Source organism: Hyperolius riggenbachi, chromosome 1 (assembly GCF_040937935.1).
Source record: "Hyperolius riggenbachi isolate aHypRig1 chromosome 1, aHypRig1.pri, whole genome shotgun sequence".
Taxonomy (NCBI): domain Eukaryota; kingdom Metazoa; phylum Chordata; class Amphibia; order Anura; family Hyperoliidae; genus Hyperolius; species Hyperolius riggenbachi.
In genome coordinates, this window is record NC_090646.1 from 556,362,935 (window position 1) to 556,385,119 (window position 22,185).

General features: G+C 37.5%; 1 protein-coding gene across 3 annotated transcripts in view; it reads left to right on the forward strand.

Moving 5' to 3' along the window:
- Positions 1–21,930, forward strand: part of EFNA5 (ephrin A5) — a 608,985-nt gene extending 587,055 nt beyond the window's left edge. For 2 of the 3 annotated variants that reach the window (XM_068247448.1, XM_068247449.1), the window contains one exon: positions 17,777–21,930. In XM_068247448.1, coding sequence (XP_068103549.1) covers positions 17,777–17,898 — 122 coding nt within the window. In that variant the 3' untranslated portion in view covers positions 17,899–21,930. Of the gene's footprint in view, positions 1–10,405; positions 10,463–17,776 lie in introns of all 3 variants that reach the window. The other variant, XM_068247442.1, reaches the window with a different exon arrangement.
- Positions 21,931–22,185: the final 255 nt, after the last annotated feature.

Genomic DNA, 22,185 nt, shown 5'->3' on the forward strand with positions numbered 1-22,185 from the left:
GGGGAAAAGTAATTTACGGCTCATTTTACTCTGGAAAAAAATGTACTTCTTATTTGTCTATGTTTGCACATATTTTAAATTTTACAATTTTTCGCCGTAGTGCCCCTTTAATTTCTCAGCAACTATATGTGTTTTTCTTTGAGAGCAGATTGGACATTTAGGAAATAATTGTCAGATCTTGTCAGTCAGACGGGAAATTTCATTATGTGTACCTTACCATATTATTATACTGTATTGTGCATAGCTGAGGGAGACCTTTCAGGAATCCCCCTTGAAATTTTTGGGTTTGCCCTGTTGTCCATATTCTAGACCCCAGTGCTTAGATGTGGCACTGGGTTAAAGACAAATATTATTTAGCATTAAGTATTTTATTGTTAGGATATATAATAAGATGATGCTCATTTTATGGAGTTTAGGTTAAGGAGGAGAGGTTAGGTTTAACCATCAGTAAGGAGGTGACATTTAAAAGGAGAAGGTTAGGAGGAGTATGCTACAGAAGTGGGTTAACATAAAGGGGAAAGGTTAGGGTTAAGTATTTGGAAGACACCAACTTTAAGGTGTGTTAAGGTTAGGGTTAAGTATTACAAAGAGGTTAACAATTAAGGGGAAATTCAGGAATTAGGAGTGCAGGAGGTTGTGCGGGGTAGGGAGGGAGATCATTACTGGGATTGGATATGGACATCTAAATGATCTAGGGAGAACCAAGCAAACTATCACTGAGAATTGCATGGCATACCCAAAGTGTTGTGTTGGTTGCAGAATCAACCACTGATGAGCCAAAATTTTGCATATTCATAATTTTGCATTGTAATTTGCTACTACAATGCAAATTTATAAGTTGTAATTTTCTGAAAAATCTTGATTATATTTTGTTGTAATGTTGCATAGTAATTTTGCTTTTATTTGCAATTTTGAATTGCGTGTTTACTTATAATTGTGTAATGTTGCCTAATTTCTTGTAATCCCAAGAAGATTCATTGTAATCAATCAGAATCGCATGAAAATTGGTCTTAATTACAGTATATTCTGGCGTATAAGACTTTTCAACCCTTGAAAATCTTCTGAAAAGTCAGGGGTCATCTTATATGTCGAGTGTCATTGATGCCGTGTGATACGCCCTATCCTGTTACCGACTCTCAGATCTCGCTGCTGAGGACTGTAGTGAAGCGGCGCAGGCGCACATGTGCAAGATCTGAGAGGCAGAGAAGGAGGTAAATAGGATACAAGGGTGGGCCAGAAGGGTTAAAAAGGCGTGTTTTATGGGCACAGCGCAATCTATTCTTCCATATCTCTCTGAAAAACAGGTAGACAAGCAGAGCTGACCAATCCACTTAGGGAGAGGGAGAGTTGACCAATCCAAACAGTCAATCGCCTATATACTGTTATGTACTGGGTACCACATACCAGTATCTGTTCATACATAGCACCACTTGATGATGTTTTTTTTTTTAATTTAGTGTGCATTGGAAGAGGGGTAGTCTTATACGGCGAGTATATCCCAAACTCTATATTTTAACTGGAAAAGTTGGGTGGTCGTCTTATACGCCCAGTCATCTTATACGCCGGAGTACACAAAATTGTACGCAATTACAAATAAACTAATATGTAAATTATTGTAATTTAGAAAATAACCGTAAATACGAATTTTCCCATATATGCATGATTGCGAAAAATGTAACATCATTTTTTGCAATTACAATTTTGCTATTCTGATCATAATCATAATTACAAAAATTGTGCAAAATTACAAAATGTACTATTACAATCATCACAAGAATCAACCATGCTAAATCTTACTGTACCTCTCCAAATAGTATCATAATGGAAAGCATATTTATTTCATGTGCTTTTTTCCTCATATAGTTTAGAATACAAAATATTACAAAAATGAAAAAATAAAATGTTATTTTTTTAGAGCTCCACCTGCTGGTTTGATTGAAAAAGTTCTGTGAGCTGCAGAACTCTACCCTGGCACAAACAATATGACATTCGGTGACTCTTTTTACGAAGCTGCCATGCAGAAAGTTTAAAATTGTGCATATAGTTATAAATCAGAGGAATTAACACCACCAGTGTTTATACACAATATTATGAATTTTTGATAGAGTACTTTTTTTTTTTTTATAAATTGTCCCCAAGATCATAAAAAAAGTTCAGCTGAAATGTCACTTCAACCTTTCTATTATAGCTTCAGCCTTTTCTTACTTGCAGTATAATTAATAAAAATGAAGGCAACAACAAGAAGCAATATTTCTCATACCACTTACCAAGAATCAATTATTAATTCGGTTGTTAACGTACAGCTGCCCTAGCTATTTGAGAATACACTACAGACAAATGATGACCTTGTTTGACCATTTGCTTCAAACGAAAAAGAAAACAACAGATAAAAGCTGTCTCTAGTAAGAATGGCAGTCTATTTGTTCTATTGTTACAGTATGTCAGCTCTACACACTACTCAAAGCACTAATATGTATTTGTCCAAAACATGATTAAATTATTGCACTCTATTTCTTTGTCTCAGGTCTGCCAGAATTCATCCAATGTTCTGCCAGTAAAGTCATATTTCGCAACGTTACTCCTAGAAAGTCATTTCATTAGTCCAAAGGGTGTACTGTTCAGAATATTTAGTTTGTCTTTTGAAGTCTATATTAGTACGCTTACTATTATCAGTAGGGATGCTCATTCAGATTCCGCGGAGTTGAATTTTCCGCATTTCTGATTGGAAAATAGCAATCGTAACTCTAATGTTGGAAAACAGAGTATTCCCAAGTCTTGTATTTGGCCTAAAATTGCAGTGGTATATATTCCGATTACCGCACTAAAATTGTGCATTCTCTAATTAGTCCAATACTTCAGATCATATTTAGTCAATCAGAGAATGCAAAAAATTACCAAAAAAAGATACCTTGGAAAATCGAAAATCGGCAACGGTGGAAATTAGATTTTTTGTGCAATCAAAAATCAACATTTCCAACCATTCCTATTTATCAGCAATCCCACCTGGGCTGACCGCCAGTAACTGGCCAGAAAACATCAAGCTCATAAATATCACGCAGGTCAGCATGAAAGGCTAAATATGCAATACAAATGCTGATACAAAGAACTTGAGCACATTAAAATGTGAAGATGAAGAAAGTAATCTAGAATATTAAAAAACTGATGGCTACCCTATAACACAGCTAGCTACTGTATGTTTCAATCTGACATGCAGTTCTTTGCTTGGTTAACATCTTCCAGGGCAGAGAAACATGATTACACATCTGGGCTTTCTAGACTTTGGGTTTGAGAGGTTTCCATCAAATTAGGACAATATTCTTAAGTTGATTTTTTTTCTAATAGCACTTTATGGAATCAATAGAATTCATATCATAGTTTTCCCTCAGTGGAGCTCACAATCTAATGTCCATACCACTGGCTTCGTAAAATGTTGGGCTGAGGAGGCAATTGTTGTGTTTTTGAGATTTTGGAGGAAGCCTATAGAAAAAGAGAGGACATATAAATGTGATGCCCTGGATGGGGTTCAAAAGTAGAACTTAAACACTGCATCAGGTTCCATAGCTGTCAAGTGATCATGTATTGAGAGAAGAGTAACTGTTGCAAGGCTACAGTAAAACAAAAAACCCGCCTTCTTAAAGGGCAACTGAAGGGAGAAGAATATGGAGGCTGCCATATTTTTTTCCTTTTAAACAAATCCAGTTGCCTGACAGCCCTGCTGATCTATTTGGCTGCAGTAGTGGCTGAATAATACCAGAAACAAGCCCGCAGCTAATCTAGTCAGATCTGAAATAATGTCAGAAACCCCTGATCTGCTACATGCTTGTTCAGGGGCTATGGCTGAAAGTATTAGAGGCAGAGGATCAGCAGGACAGCCAGGCAACTGTTATTGCTTAGAAGTAAATAAATATGGCAGCCTCCATATACCTCCCCCTTCAGTTGTCCTTTAAAACAGAAGATATTTGGGATCATTCAGATTGGAGTGAGCATATGATGTCTCCCACCATGCTTCACTGCTGAATATGTAAATCATCCTTTGCAAGGCTACAGTGTGAGTTGAGTAAATAAGTAAGCAGTCAAAAATGGAGTGATACCCCCGCCTGCATGGCCATGAGGTCTGGCTTTAGTACTCCAAGACCCTGGTGTTAATCAAGGGGAAGGGTCCCGTGTCAGTGAACGCTAAATTCTCTGGGGAATACCGGCCTAAATGGGGGACTAGGAGTTAATTGGGCATGAAAGAACGTGAAGATGTGCTCTTTTTTAATTATTTTAATTAAAAATAATGAAAAAGTTATGCAGCATGAGACAGTTTGTACATTTAATTCTTAAAGGACAACTTAAGTGAGAAGGATATTTAATTTATTTATTAATGATCTAGTAGATGTAGTAGAAAGCAATGTTGCTATTTTTGCAGATGATAAAAAATTGTGCAAAATCATCAACTCTCAGGAAGATAGTGACGTATTGCAACAGGATCTGGATAGGGTGGCTATATGGGCACATAAATGACAGATGAAATTCAATGTTGAAAAATGTAAAGTCATGCATTTTGGTTGTACCAATGGTCTAGCACCATACAAAATAAATGGGATACAGTTGGGGGCATCAAACTTGGAGAAGGACTTAGGAGTACTCATCGACAACAAGTTAAATAATCGTATTCAATGCCAAGCCGCTGCAGCTAAAGCTAATAACATTTTGGGATGCATTAAAAGGGAAATAAAAACTCGAGATGCTAGCATAATATTGCACCTGTTTAACTCTCTAGTAAGTCCACATCTGGAATATGGAATTCAGTTCTGGGCACCACATTACAGGAAAAATATTGCAGTTTTAGAGCAGGTGCAGAGATGAGCAACAAAATTGATTTGTGATAAAACAGAGAAACTGAGAGCCCAATATAGTTTAGTATGTATTGGATCAGGGAGAATTAGTGTGGAGTAAGTATTATACTTACAAACATGGGTTACCGTTTAGGCAACCACTTTATAGGCAGGTGGGGAGATTAGACCTGTCCCCACTCAGGATTAAGATGTCGCTCTCTGAAGAAGGAAAGGAGGGTTTGTTACCCTTCCAACCACCAAGGGTGGATATCTTGACAAGTAGATGTACAGAGGCGCCAAAAGGATAAAATATGCTAAAATGTTTAAAATATTCGGGTGGCAGCGGTGGACCGGCCACTCAGGAATAGACTCGATGCTGTCACTTAAGATAAAGACAATTTATTCACATACTCCATGAACAGAACCGCAATGCGTTTCACGGGTATATTCCCGCTTCCTCAGGCAATAAACAGACAGGAGTACACAGTACAGTCTCAAGGTCACGAATAGCGCCTCTGTGAAGAGACATTGGTTAAAAGGAAATAAATATGGCAGTTTCTATTTCCCTTTCGCTTCAGTTGTAATTTAGGCAATACCAGGTACCTGGCTATCCCGTTGATCCTCTGCCTCTAATACTTCTAGCATTAGACCCTGAATAAGCATATGCAGATCAGGTGTTTCTGACACTGGTAATGGTATTGTTTGAGGGCCCGTTTCCACTATAGCGAATCTGCATGCAGATTCGCAAAGCCAATGATAGTAAATGGGCCTGTTTCCACTTGTCAGGAAATCTGTGCGGTTTGCTGTGCAGGAAAAATCTGCACAGCACAGCCATCAGAATTTGCACACGTCTTCGCCTAAAATAAATGTAAAAGCACACAGGCACTGACATGGTTAAATTTGTATACTTCAGGGCACGCCAACTTTACCTCTGTGTTGCGCATCAGGCCATCCATCTCTGACCATCAAATGGAAATAAAATAACAAATAGTCAAGGGAATAGGGAAGGGGGTGGATTGTGAAGGAGTTAGGATAAGATAGCATGGTAGTGTAATGGTTTGCCCTTTACCCTTCTGGTGACACAATGGCCATGGAGTTTGTATGTTCTCCCAGTTTTTGCATGGGCTTACTCTGGGCACTTTGGGTTTCCTTCCACACTCCACAAACATACTGATAATTTAATTGGTTCTTTGACTATAACAGGAACATGAGATGTGACTATGGCAGGGATTAGACTGTGAACACCTCTGGAGGACAGTTAGTGGCTAGATTATGGACTCTGCCAAATATTTTTCTGTGGTAACGGGTAAGCAATGGAGTGCAAACTTGTACACATTGTTAAATCTTTCATTATTTGCTGCTTCCTTGTTGCCCTTGCAGCATGATTTCAGCAACAGGAAAGGGATATCATATTCGTTATCATTTTTAAGTTATCTCTGCTTCCAACATATATTTCACCATTTCCTTTCCTTTCAAAATATAATGCTCTTGTAATGCTGACATCACTAACTCACCATAATCAAAGCTCACTTCCAAAAATGTTTTACTACTATTTCTGTCCCTATTGGAATAAGAACACGACTAGGAACTTACCTTATGAGGCACTCATATGGGCTGACTATGGCCTGGCAAAACTTACATTCCAGAAAGCAGTTCACCCCACAAAATGCATAGTTCAGTGCACTGCTCATAAAATTCCTTGTTTAAACTTCTAGTTCTTCTCAGGAAGTAAGTGGTCACTTACACTTCTAGTGATAACAGTATAAGTAACTGTTCCCTGACTACTAGTCATTTTTGGCTGGAGACCAACTACCTGCTGGAACCTTTCCAAAGTAGTACCCAAGACCAGAGTAGAGACAGATTAGAATTTCCCCAGCTGTCCACCCAGTGGTGACTCAATTTTGCATCAGGTAGTTATAGAATGGTCACCATTATTCCCCTTACTACTCTTCTGGTATGTCTTTTGTTTTTTTATTTGTTGTTCTTTGGAGTTCAGTTTAACTGTTCACAGAAAGTGAGGGCAAATAAACCCGATTTATCCAGATAGCAATGGAAATCTAACAACGGTGCTTACTCTCCCTTACTCTGTGCTAAACCAAAACTAAAGTTTTAGTTGGAGTTTAATTTTAACTCCTACACAATATCCGCATTGTGTATTTACGCCCCCCCCCCCCCTGCACAATGCTTCACAACCAGAGGCGTAAATACACGTACCCGTGTTGTTTACCTCGCTGTTTACAAATAATCGCCGTTCTTTTCCTCCGCAGTTCCGCCGATCAGGTGATCAGACTCTGGAACAGCTTGTTCCCATCCCGATCGCTGTCCCCGCGATAAATGAAAAGCCGGCATCATGCTGACGCCGGCATTTCATTCACATAAACGGATACACTAACTACTTTCAAGTACTGTTTATCATACTCTGACGTTAAACATAGCTTCATCTAGTGGCCAAAAAGTAAAATGCACTCAATCATACATACACATACACCCACATACACTTTATAAATAGTTATAAACTGATTACACTCCCACCCTACAGTTACCCAAATAAAACACTTATAAAATAAATAAAAAAGACAATTTCAAAAACAAAAAACATTTTTTTAACTTATAGACAAATAAAGGATTTTAATTAGACATATAGAAATAAAAATCAATAAACTGAAAAAAATGCACCTTTATTTCCAGATAAAATATTAGAGCCATACATTGTGTAGGGAAATATTTTAAATGTTGCAATAGCCGGGACAAATGGGCTAATAAAATGTGTGGGTTTTAATTATAGTAGCATGTATTATTTTAAAACTATAATGGCCAAAAACTGAGAAAATATGAATTTTTTTGATTTTTTCTTCTTATTCCCTTTAAAATGTATGTAACTTAAATAATTCTTAGCAAAAAGTACCCCACAAAGAAAGCCTTATTGGTGGCAAAAAAACAATATATAGATCATTTCTGTGTAATTAATAACAATAACGTTATTAGCGAATTAATGGAAGGAGCATGATATGAAAATTGTTCTGTTTTTCAAGGGGAAAAACCTGTGGTTGGGAAGTGTTTAATGGCCATGGTCTGCTAAAAAAAGATTATATATATAAAAAAATAGATATAATTTCTTCAGCTGGTGGGTTAGTAATAAAAGTAAATCAGTTATTCATAAACAAGATTCGTCATTACATAAATAGCTAATTTACATGTGTTTAAACCTGATTACAGAGAGGATGGTGGTAAAATAGCTAAATATCAAGTACACTGAAAATCAGACTTGTAGAGAAAACAGAATTAACATTGAATACCTGTTTAATTATGGACAACCTATAAATGACACGCTTTATGGCTAATTAAATCAGGTGAGCTATAGGTTCATTCCTATCGCCCACAGTCCCTACTTAGTTTATAGTCAGTCTCTAATTAAGAGTTGAGTGGTATAATGAGCCACTTCCTACAGATAAAATATACTGAATATACTGTTGTTATTAACACTAACTACCCATTGAACGATGTTACCTTAAGTGGACTTTAGAAAATAGAACAAATTATTGTACCAACAGAATATAGATACTGCTGCCAAATATAGTACAGTTCTACTAAATACATAGTGTGGGTGTTCCATGGCACTGACCCTTCAGCTTAATGAGAATTTCTAATAAGGTTTAGCTTTAAGCTCCACTTCAGGCGCAATTGTTTTCCTAGAATATGCTTAGACAATTTGTTTTAGAGCCTGTTTTATTTATATATTTATCTATTTTTTTATGTTCAGATGTTCTTTGGGTAGCTAATGTCAGTTAAATCATTTTCAAAAAACCTTTTTACATGAGCCACTTACACAACAGACAGCCATTGCTCTTTGCTGCAGTCTCTCCAGAAAGAGTCAGTTTTTGTCTACATCTTCCCCAGCTGAACAGCAAAATAATGAAAGCCCCCAAAAATCACAGGACCTCCAACTGTGACTGAAAATCACTTTCTCAGACCAATCGTTTCTGCTCAATTTTAAGACAGTATTTTGGATGTAGAAGTCTCATTTTTAACTACTTAAATCAAGATTGATGAATTTATGCATCCAGTTTGAGTCTCCTTCAAAAAAATAGCTCCCAAATTACTTTAAAAACAGCATAATTTAGCTGCCAGAAGTATCTGGCAGCCAAATTACATCTTACCCCCTGAGTCCATGGCAGCCTTGGGGGGGGGGGGGGGGCTGTAATTAACACTGCTGGAGCTTTTGCAGGAGCAGGTTGAGACATTGTCATCTTTCGCCCAAATTACTTGGCCGCTTCATTATATGTATGCAGTTGCAGGAGGTAATTAATGAGGCAATATGTGGCGTAAATGAGATGTTGGAGTGAAATATTATCCCTAGACAGCAGGCATTAGAAGTTGAGGCTATTGGGGTGTTTTTTTTTTTACATTTATGGTAACTACAAGTGGGGTAAACCAGAGAGAGATGGTGGAGATATCATAATTTTTATTTTACTCATATTCAGCTTTAGGAATCGGTTGGTGAGTCAAAACAATATTTAAGATCTGAGAGATAGATTTGATAGATTTTGTAAACTAACAGATAAAGTAGTTCTTAAATTCCTTTGTGTTAGTTTTTGAAAAGATGTTGTGTTTCTCCGAATCAGTTTATTTTGGCTCGAGGTGGTGAGTGCAGAAGCTGGGTGCCGTCATAGCAGCAATGCTATGCTGCGCGCCCTGCATAATGGTAATTTTGGTCATTGCCAGACCCCGAATTACATCTCCCTCTGAGTTGCGACAACTCGGAGCAGGAATAGTATTTGACGCCACCGGGGCATTTAGCGGCTGCAGGGAGCTGAACTGTCCGGCGCGGGTGCAGGATTTCTGAATAGAAACAATGCAAATTTTGCAATTCTTTCAATCATCTCATTGTCCTTGAGTCCACTGTTATTGTCACAGAACATTGTTATGTTGTATGACTAAGTCAAAATCGTGCATTGTTTTATTTTTATTTTTCCAGATCGTTACCCATTTTCAATCACGTCCCTCCACAATTTAAGCAACATGTGTCATTATGATGGCTTTCTGCATTTTTTATTCATTTACTGATCACAAAGTGTCTTAAGAAGTTAAAGATAAAGAGGCTATGTCCAATACTTAAAGTGTTATGTTGCCTTTATATGTTCCCTAAATGCTGCATAAACAAGATTATGGAGATATCTTTCAGATTATTAATAGTCACTCAACATCCATAGAACAAATATCTGACATAAGTCCCTTATAAACATTAAAAATTAATGTGTTCCAGCACGTTATTGGCTGTACATGATTTATGTAACTATACATTTATATTCTAAATAGCTAACAGGCATGTTTCATAGTAATATGACATATATATTCTCATGTAACTGACATCTCATAAAATATTCAGACCTGGACAACATAAAATACAACCAAAACTCAATACATAAACCGTGCTGGCTGAATCAGATCTCCAGATGCCTTCTGCTACCATATGCCGAAATCTCATACTTCAGCATGGGGAACAGTCAACTATCGCACATACCCATAACCATAACCTACTAGTACTCAGCTGCAGCATAGTGGTACTCCTCTCTTTTCCCCTGCAGGCTTTGATCTCATTGAAGCGCCAAGTTACCCTGCCAATCTATCAAGCCCAGAATTCAGTCAGTGAGATAAATCTTTGCATTTTGTGGGACTAAATTTGGGGAGGAAGTTGGGTTTGCCATGGAGCTTTGTGTGTGGCTGCTTCTTCCACCATTCCCACCTGTCTTTTTGTAATTTGTGTTTATTGCACCTTGAACAAAAATGATGTAAAGCTTAAATATGAAGAAAAGGTCAAATAAACAAACCTAAAAACCAAAAAAACCCACAACATCTATGGACAGTCTTCCGCTTTGCCAAATCATGGGTAACCCTCACATATTCTGTCCATCATTTATAATTCAAATACTTTTTAATTTTTTTTGCTATTTTGGCAATCATGTTATATGACAATTGCACTCAACACAAAAAAAATATTTTAGTGTTGGAGGCAATCTAGTATTTAATAACTGACCTTACCCACAAAATTCTTATGCGGTCGCTGGCAGTCTGAATCATACACTAGATTCTTACATCTCTTAGAGGTCTGGTGGCACTATATCCCTAACACAGTTATCACCTCAGTTCAATTGAAGTGAGCATCACAAAGTTAAATGATAGTGTCACACTTTTCTAATTGATTTTATTTAAAGCGGAACTGTAAATACAATTTAAGCACACTGTTTCACTTACCTGGGGCTTCCCCAAGCCACCAGAAGACGTCCTGTCCCGCGCCGGTCCTGCCCGAGCCGCTGTTCTCCTGCCGCCAGCTAGTTTCAGTTTTGCCGTTGAGCCACTGAGCCTGCGCGACTGTGGCCACGCGTATACTTTCTCCGCGTCCCCCGCTATTGCAAAGGGGAACGCGAAGAAAGGATACGCTTGGCAGGGCTGTTCTGGCATCGACTTTGAAGTCTAGGAACAGAGCGGCGGCGGGAGAAAGGCGGCTTGGGCAGGACTGGCGCGGGACAGGGCGGCTGCTGGGGGCTTGCAGCCCCAGGTAAGTGGAACACTGTGCTTAAATTGTATTTATAGTTCCGCTTTAAAGCGGAATATAACCCTGCATTTCAACTTTGCTCTAAAACATTATTTACAGCATATTATATGCAAAAAGCATATTTTTTTTACTAGACCAGCATTGAAAGGGTTAAACACAGAGGTTTTAAGTTCCGTGCAGACGTTCAGATAGTTATATTCTATTTAGTTATATGTATATATTTAGAAATGTTACACACTCTTTGGCTGTCCTCCAACTCCTTCTCCGTGAGAGAGATGAGTCACAATAAACACTTAGATACATTTGTGTAAACAAAAAGTATCTAACTCAAGTTCGGATGCGTCTGCAAAAATCTCCAGGGACTTTAAAGCCCTGTGTAACCCTTCCAATGCTGGTCTAGTAAAAAAAAAATGCTGGTTGCATATAATATATTGTAAATAATGTTTTAGAGCAAAGTTGAAATGCAGGGTTATATTCCGCTTTAAAGTAATGAAATAATTGAGGTTGTTGTTGTGAGAGAGTGACACCTTCATTATAACCTTGTTACAGAAAATCACATTTCAAGGAATTCTTACCACTTGGATCTTTGAGAGATAAAAATTAGCTAGTAGATGATTCTACCCTATGGTTTGTGGTGGACTTGACCTTTAATGAATATACCTGGGTCTTAACCACTCTCTAAGGTCCTCTCACTAAAACCTTTTTTAATGATCACGGGTCATTGTTGCCAGCTTTTTAATTACTGGAATTTTTTTTACTCCAGCTAAGATTGTTAAAACCACATCCACCTATAAATACTGTTTTTATTCTAAATTCCAATGGAGTACAACCAATGACAACTCTATTCTGTAAGCCAGAGACTGACACTATCCAATAGGAAGTGCCAGACCCAGATTGTGAGTTTAAATTGTAACATTCAAAATGTGGCCAACATCTTAATCCGAAAATATAGAAGGAAAAAAACATTTTATTGGTATTTAATGCATGAACAAAAAAATAAATTCAAAAAACAAATTGAGAACCACATGAAAAAAAAATGAATGCATGGTGGAAGAATTTGCTCTTTATATTTAAATGTTGTTATAAAATGATGGTTTTGTTGAAAATATACATATCTTTGAATTATGTTTCATTGAGCTTTCCATATGATATGATTATTTATGAGCACATGCTAAAAACATCTATAACCCATATGAGAATATGTGTAGTTTAAGGAGGTCAGATTTCAAAGTATGCAAAGAAGTTTAATAATGAATACGTTACAAAGCATCTGAAGAGCTCTCTCTGTATACTAGCTGCCATTTAACACTGCCATTGCTTATATTTTGCAAAAATTCACTCAAAATTCATTTTCATTTCACCCTTTACAATTTCACATTACCTCTTTTCGGGCTAGCAGTATACAGAGGGAATTGCTTTGCTTAAACTTAAATATATGTGTCTAATTAATCAGTTTATTTTATATGAAAATACATCAGTGTTGAACTTAATTAAACTACTTTTAGCATTTGACTCTTCTGAAATTGAGACAGTAACATCCTGCATTGTGGATAAATACATTTTATTTATTTATGTTAACAAGACACATTATTCTATTTTTAGACAACATCATATATGATATAGCTACAACACACATGCTTTACATTGAATTATGATTATAATATTTTGTATACCACAATCATTTAATACCCAGAGGATATGTAAATATAAGAATTCTACATGTAGTTTCTTCTTGACAAACCATGTTACATTAGTGTGATTCTATGCATTGATATATATATATATATATATATATATATATATATACATATTGGATAGTAGCTCAGCCATATTTGGATCCCCCACAGCATTTCACACTGGTTAAGAATTTACTGATTTGAACACAAGGCTATTGATTGGAATGTTTTAACAGTTGCTGATGGGTGTATTTTAAATCAATACTGTTTCCCTGCTTAGTTTCCTGAGTAGAAATGGTCAATTAGATGTTAATAATTCTGGTTTGCTTGCAAATTTAACACAAATTGGACTCGATTCACAAAACTGTGATAACTGCTATCACAGCAGTTATCACGCAAGCTACTGCTCGCCAAGGTTTTTCACGCGAACAGCGGGACTTCACGTGATACACAGAGGTTTGCGCGTGATCATGTGCGCTTTTCATGTGATGAGCGCACGTGATCACGCGCAAACCTCTGCTTATCACGTGAAGTCACGCTGCTCATGTGAAAACATTGGCGAGTGGCAGCTCTCATGATAACTGTTGTGATAGCAGTTATCATAGTTTTGTGAATCAAGCCCATTGTATGCAGCTTCACCAAATAATAAAAAAAGAAGTGTATTTGGTTTAACTACAAGTGGTATGAAGTCGGAAAATTTTACCAAATCAAATGAAAATCGGTTCTGAGACAAGCATGCCCGATAGATAATACAAAAATGTTGGTCCAAAATCAGTTAAATGTATCAATCGAGCAAGGTGGAAAATTTTGGTCCGACATGGTTGAGCATCGATGGAACCCCCGGCCACTGTCGTCAAATGTTAATGTGCTCCCTGTATGTGCAGGTTCAAGCTGAGAGAGAGATGTATCTCTTGGTTGACTTGCCCATACTTCGCTAGATGTATGGCCACCTTAATACTAAGTTACATACAATGGGCGTTAAATGTGTATGCCAGCTGTAAAAACAAGCATCCTATTGACCATATCTGTTCCTGAGTATGACGTGCCTATTGCTCAGATATAATCTTATACACAGTCTGTTTGCCCTGTTGCTCATCAACATAGAGGACAAGTCTTCTGCTAGTTTGTTGACAATGTAAAGATACTTTAATTAAACTGATAGCTCTTGAAAAAACATTCCTCAAATTAATATTGGTGCTTGTGTTATTTGCCATAATTTCACACAGAATTCCTTTTACTAAATAATTAAAAAAAACTAACTGTGAGAAAAAGAGGGTTACAATGTTTTTTTACTAGCCTCTAGGACTGATTTACTAAAGCATTTCCAATTGGAATATGATATGCTATCTAGGAAAATCAGGGTTTTTTTTTGTCTTCTACTATTTAAAATTATCTACTATTGTGTGGCAATTTGTTTGCAGTTCTTGGTTTATATGGAAACGTTATGAGGTTGCTGAAAGGTTAGTAAATCAAAAGTTGTTTGAATGCAGTCTTATGCAACTACTTACATTTTTTGTATATGCTACGGCCAGAACCCGAAGTGTAGCCACTTCTAGTTCTGGCCGGCCACTTCGGGTTCTGGCCGGCCAATGTGCGAAGTGGCCGCAGTGCAGCGGCCAATGTTAGAAATGGAATGTTACGCCGTCTCGCTGCGGCCAAATTGATGACAAGTTGCTTAATTTAATGAAATATAGCCGGCGGCAATGTAATAGATGAAGCCGCCGGCTTTCACACTGCCTCTCTCCTCTCCTCGATCGCCCCCCCGCCTCCCATACCATAAGTAGCAGCCGGCGGGGACACGCGTGTCCCAAGAGTCGTTCGTCGCGGCAGGGGAATTCTGCCGTTCCTGCAGAGCGGGTGCTGGCAGAAGCAATGTCTGCAGCCTCCCCGCTCTGCTGCCCCTGCTGCGATGAACGACTCTCCGGCTACATGTCCCCGGCTGCTACTTATTGTATGGGAGGCTGGGAGAGGAGGGAGGCGGGGGAGGAGAGAGGCAGTGCGAAAGCCGGCGGCTTCATCTATTACATTGCCGCCGGCTTTATTTCATTAAATTATGCAAGTTGTCATCAATTTGGCCGCAGCGAGACGGCGTAACATTCCATTTCTAACATTGGCCGCTGCGCTGCGGCCACTTCGCACATTGGCCGGCCAGAACGCGAAGTGGCCGGCCAGAACTAGAAGTGGCCACACTACGGGTTCTGGCCGTAACATATATAATCCCAACAGTCCTGGATTTAAGACAAAAACTGCTGATATGCATGTTGCATGTAACTGCAATCCCATAACCACTAATTTACACAACTTTTTAAACAGGATCTGTAACAAAAAATGTCCCTGGGGAGTACTCACCTTAGGAGGGAGAAGCTTCTGGATTCTATCGAGGCTTCCCCCATCCTCCGTCCCACAGTGGTCTTTCGATGCCGCTCCGAACATCGGGCATGTAAATATTTACCTCCCCGGCTCCAACACAGGTGTAGTAGCTGCTCTCGGCTCTGAAATAGGCAGAAATAGCCAATCCCAATCAGGTCTGCACTACTGCGCAGGTGCAAGTCGCCTGTGCCTGCACAGTACAGCAGATCAGATTGGGTTATTTCTGCCTATTTCCGAGCGGAGAGCTGCAACAGCGACCCGCTGGAGCCAGAAAAGGTAAATATTGCACAGCCTGACAAATTGTTGGCTGTTCATTTGGAGGGGCAGTGAAAGACCACCGTGGGATGGAGGAGGATGGGAAAGCCTCATTAGGATCCAGGGGCTTCCCCCTCCCAAGGTCGGTACCCCCAGGGGTATTTTTTTAGTGCAGAGTCTCTTTAAGCAACCCTCTATATGCCATGACCCAAGTAAAGGTGTTGTATCCTACACACTTTATTACTGACAAATTTTGATGACTCCAGACTTGCTTAATCCCATGTTTTCCCCCCACTAAAGATGTTTGGAGATCTCTGCAGATGTGTTAAGGTGCCCAAGTGGGATTTTTAGTGAACAATTATATTTTCAATAAGATCTAAAAAAACGATCATATTGAATTGATCCACAGCATTAAAGAATCTAAACTGTCCCTGATATCTAAACCATTTGTGACTGTAAATATAAGAAAACCTACCATGACAACTGATCAGTTCTTTTGGGAAGTGATTGATAATGTGATCATTCAGCATCGATCAGTCCGACTCCCACTCTGCCTTAGTACAAAATGATCTCAATAATCTGATTTAAAATATAAGAGAAAAAAGAGCACTCCATAGTGTAACAATGCTTTATTAAAACAAATTGTGCAAATAAAAATTCACTTACTAGATGTAAGATGAATGCGGACATGTAGTTAGGCAAACAGCCTTAAAATCCTTCCTAGGTGGGTACACCCTCAAACTGCCATGGCCATTGGGGTTGAGTGGATCCGGTGGTAACTGACCCTGGAGTCCCAGCGGCCAACAAGGACCATAGAGGCACATGGGACACTCTCCACAAGTGTCAGACAGCTTCACATGAAGAACATTTTCTGAGGGAGTCGAAACGGACTTTCGATTTTCTTCTGTGTCACATCAGTCTGATGTGACACAGAAGAAAATCAAAAGTGCGTTTCGACTCCCTCAGAAAATGTTCTTCATGTGAAGCTGTCTGACACTTGTGGAGAGTGTCCCATCTGTCTCTATGGTCCTTGTCGGCCGCTGGGACTCCAGGGTCAGTTACCACCGGATCCACTCAACCCCGATGGCCACGGCAGTTTGAGGGTGTACCCACCTAGGAAGGATTTTAAGGCTGTTTGCCTAACTACATGTCCACATTCACCTTACTTCTAGTAAGTGAATTTTTTATTTGCGCAATTTGTTTTAAGAAAGCGTTGTTACACTATGGAGCACTCTTTTTTCTCTTTTGCCCTTTAAACAAGCCTTCCAAACAGCCGGGCTACTAAGGAGCAGCTAAAGTGTGACCACCAGCAGCAACCCTTGGTTACCGTCCTAGCAGAGCAAGATTGCACGTCTTTTCCTGATTAAAAATATAATTGTCAACTAAAAATTGTACCATTCATGGGAATCTTTAGCATATCAGGCCCTCAGCATCCTGATCTGAGTGATTTTTTTTCACTGGACATTTTGACAGAAAAGGGGAAAATACTAATTTGAACAAAGACAACATATTAAACCCAAAAATGGGTTCTAAGATTTGTCTATGTTATTCAAAGCGTTTTTTTAAGCTTAAAGCAACCCCAAGGTGGAATGAAATACAAAAAAAGATACTTACCTATGTGTCCTCCTGGAGACCACTGCTGCTGCCTGGACCCTCTTTTTGTGACCGTGCTTCTCTTCATGCATGAGAGCGGTCATACTGCACATGTGCAAGTATAACCAAGCCTGCACAGTACGGCTGGGGTCATGCATGAAGAGAGATGTGTCTAAGATAAAATATCCGATAAGCTCTTGTGAGATGTATTCTGGGGGTCCATGTAAGGGAACAGTGGAGGCCAGCAGGATGTGGGAAGCCTCTGTAGGATCAAGAGGCTTTCTTCTTCTAAGATTTTTTTTATTCGCCTCAGATACACTTTAAAATAAGTTTTGGTGGTATACAAGAGATTTCACATCTTTCAGCTAAAAGACCTAAGAAGAAAGTATGTTCTAGGTTCAGGAGCATTTGGAGTTTTAAACAAATGTAGTATATTATGTACTGAAACTCTTTGCATTCAGATGGACGTTGCAGTTGAAAAAATTAATATATGTTTTATATTTAAACAGATGATACAGTTCATGAATCGGCTGAGCCATCCCGTGGTGAAAATTCAGCACCAGTACTGAGAATACCAAACTGGCTTTTGACAACCCTTTTGTTTCTCCTGGCGATGCTTTTGACGTTATAGCACAGTATACATCACAGACCAGCTGCAGAAAATAACAGGGTCTTAGATCATCAAAGATCCGCCTAACTGCTTCACCCAAGAAATTTTTTCTGCTCTTCATTTATTTTATTTTTTTTTCTTATCACTCTCAAGTGAAGTTAAATTCCAGAAGAATAGCTACTTCACACACAGTACAATGTAGACTTCATATTTGTTTCCAAGACTTGAAAAAAAAAGGAATTCAAAATGAACTGAAATGCCAAAATTTAATAGCGACACTAGTGAAATAAAGTTCCCCTTTCATTTGGTTTTAGGAAATCACTATTTTCATACACTTTTGCAGACAGTTAAGAAGAGAGTACTCTAAAAATGGGGGTTGGATCAGAAAAACGGGCCATGGAATAAGACTTTGCATTGATAAACAGGACTGTTATCAAATGTGGCTAAACACATGTAAAAACTTGACCAGAGAAAATTTCAATTTTCCGAGGGATTTCGCGGAAATGTCTATCTGAGAAGATGATACTCAACCTCCTAAGCACTCTTACCTGCACTAAAGGGTTATGGGGTTTTGGGGGATTTTTTGTCATATGTATATTTTAAAACAAATAGAGTGCAGAAGGTTCTACTATTTAATACATTGGCAGATAATACCATAAAATAGATCTCCAAGGTGCTACAATTTTACTTTGCTGTTCCATAACACACATGCATTTTGTACACTATTATGACCATGCTAAAAGTCTTGGAAGCAGCCATAGAGACCTGCCCTGGTTGACAGTCTACAGTCAAAGCAAGAAAAGTCTGTTATTGAACTTTAGTTTTTGCATTGAATTGATTTTGTTGTACCATTCTGAACAAAAAAAAAAGATACAAGAAATTGTTGTCAGAATAATATGCATGGTTCATAATCAGCGGCAAGGAATATCAACCTGTCCCTGAAAGGCAGTCAAGTGAGGTTATGACCCCATTTGACCCCAGATATAGTAATGGAGTGACTGCAATAGATTGCTTTGCTATCTACCCAAAATAAGGGTACAAAAAGAAGACCACTTATTTGTGAAATGTTGGAATTGGATGGCTCCCAAAGATTTTAGAAAAATATTTTCAAACAACTGATATATGCATAACTAAGGAATATTTAAACTAAGGATATCTACAGGCTTTTTTTCTGCTTAAACAAGTAGCTACTTATAAATAAACTTGCAGTAGTGGGGCAACCATTGTTGTAAAAGTGGACTGCTACCTACTGTCTTATCTGAACATTCAAATATGGACACTTAATAACTTTTCAGGGTGCCTTGAGTTTTGCTTTTCTGTTTTATTATAAATATTATTGATGTATAGCAAAGGACATGACGCAGACACTTCATATTCACCAAATGTACTTTACGTAATAAAGCCTTTAATGAACTGTGATTATGTTTAATATAAAAAAGGAAAAAAATGCTCAAGTACAATAATACTTTTAATATATTTGTAAGAAAAAAAAGAAGAAAAAGAATGATTCCGATCTACACGAATCCTCATAGATAGTCAACTATGTTTTATAATTGCCACAGTTATGTAACTCTTAGAGTCCCGATCGCAATGGAGGATGTATTCAGAGGCTTCAAAAACTCAATGTGCTGACATGGTTTGCTTTAAGCTAGAACAATAGTATTATGCAATTTTTTTACATCATAAACTACAATAAAGCACAGATAAGTAACCTAAGGAAGAAAGAATATACTATGCCATACACTATTTTGACAACAGTGAGTCATTCATGCGATGTAGTTCCTCATACCACAACATAACAGTGTTAGCACAAAAAATTACATTCAACCTAGAAAGCAGAAAGGGGTCTTGGATTAAATTTATTCTCGCAAGCAACTCTTAATGCAGATGTAGCAGTTTATGCTCTTTTAACAGCCATTAAGATCCAGAAGTAATAATAAATATACAACACATGTGATAGGTTATTTTAAATTACAAAATATGATATTTAAAATGTTTTAGAAACACCACTGTGGCTACTGTGCATTATTGTTGATGGGTGTTAATGTATTTAACAGCCTTAGCCTTGATTTAGATGTTTGTGTTTTAATTATTATATTTTTTATTATATAAAGAGAGAAATTTTAAATTGAATTTCCCTCCTAGAAGCAGGTCTTTAATAATAACAACAGAATAAGGTTCATAAGATTTTATATTAAATCAATCTTAGAACAACGAAAACAAAATAATGAAACTGGACACAGACTGACCACAATCAAATGAAGAACCACATTAAAAGTTTTCTCCACTAAATTTGTCTTTTTTTCAGCTAAGCTGTCTGTTAAAACAGTTGCAAGTTTTCCCTTATGCGTGTCAAATGTTTTGTAGACAGCCTTCCATTTTAGAAATGTATGTTATGTTTTTTTCTCAGTTATTACCTGTTAGTGGAGACAACAATTCTTAAAAGAGAGAAGTCAATGAATAATTTGCATTTGTTGCTATGGACACCTTTGCTGGAAACTAGAGAAATCTGCAAAAACATGGAGAAGCCTTTCAAGCAGGGGAAGTTTGGCTGATTTTTTTGTGAATCATTATCAAACTATATTATTTAAAAACTATTGGGTCAAATAAGCTGCTCATTGCACTTGAAGTCTCTTTAGCTTCTTTACTTTTTTTCCCTCATCTACTTTGTCTTTCACTTTTTTTCCCCATACAATATCATGGTCCAGGTTGGGTACACTTTTAGCCCATTTTCCTGGGCTTCAGAGGCTTTGCAACTTGAAGCAGGGGATAAAGCATCAGTCTGTTTGATGGATACTGTGTATCCTTTAATACACAAAATAACATTTCATATTAGATTAGATTATTGTTTTGTACTATACCTTCTTGGACGGCAAAGAATATAAGATAAAGAAAAAAAACTACATTCTTTAAATTCTGTATTATTAGCAACCTATGTTGTATATAGTGTTTGATAATAAAGTATTAATTCAATTCTTATGTCTTTTGTAAGTGAATACATTAGACTTTCAGACCACAAAAAAACATAAAATGAATCATGCTGCCACACACACAAAAAAGAATGTTCATAAAATGACTCATGCTTGTCACCAACTTGGAAGCAAAAACAAAAAAGTTCATCTGTAAAACATGATCACTCAACACTGCTCTCACTAATCATGTTCAAGAATTACACAACAACTACACAACATGTAACTATCAAAAATGTTTTGTACTAAATGTTTATAGGTCTGATGTTAGAGCCCTGTGTATTTTTGGCATGATGGGTTAAGGGAACATAGGGAATTTTTGGTAATATTGGGGGTCTTATATTCATGATGACGTATTGTCCTCCATGCATAATTGCCATGAGGCAACTAACATGGTGTAATAAAAAAAGGCAAGTCTTTGAATGAATGAATGATTAAATCATAACTCAGATATTATCCATTTAAAATATGTGATAATTTTTTTTTTCATTTTTCGGGGGTTCAATTTTTTTTGTGTGAAACAAAGCCACAGTCTACTTGTTCCACTAATCACTGTATCTTATATGTACTTCCAGTTTATTTGAAGGATTGTACTCAATTCTGTTAATTTGTCATGTAATCGTGGGGCTACCTGTTTTTAATTTCTACCCTTTTCTGTTACTTCTGCTCTGTCTGTCTCTCTCCTTTCAAGCAATGAATGAGCAGATATGTCCTACTTTTGGCATCACCAAGTTAATACCCAGGCCTTCATCCACCAACATTCTCCAATGTGAGACAAATCTCCCTATGATGATATGCTTACTGCCATTGTCTGTACAGTTTAATAGATGCTGGCATGTTGGAGGTTACCCATGAGGCTACAAAATCCGCGTTCCATACTTACTCTTGACATCTCATTTAAGCCACTCATTGTGTGTGCATCTGGGTAAGAAAGTCCAGCTCAGTGTGGTCCTGTGCTTGTACTTCCCTGCTTTGCACTTACTATTCATTGAGTGCTGTTTTGAAATGCTTACATTATACCAATTTAAAAGAAAATGTAAAAAAAAATCATAAACTGTATTTGTATATACACGTGACCGTACAAATAAACTTAATAAAAAAAATGAAATCTGGTTCATTTATTTGAAATTGTTTCCAAATCTTTCTTTCATATTTTAAAGTTTTAAGTCAAGAAACAAAAAACTGAAAAAATAGAATATTGTGCAAAAGTCAATTTACTTCAGTAATTCAACTTAAAAGGTGAAACAAATATATGAATTAGGAACCCTTTGCAGGTGTTTAGGATTAATTAGTTGATTAGAGTCTGACACTTTGAGTTGAGAATATTTAACCTTTTCAT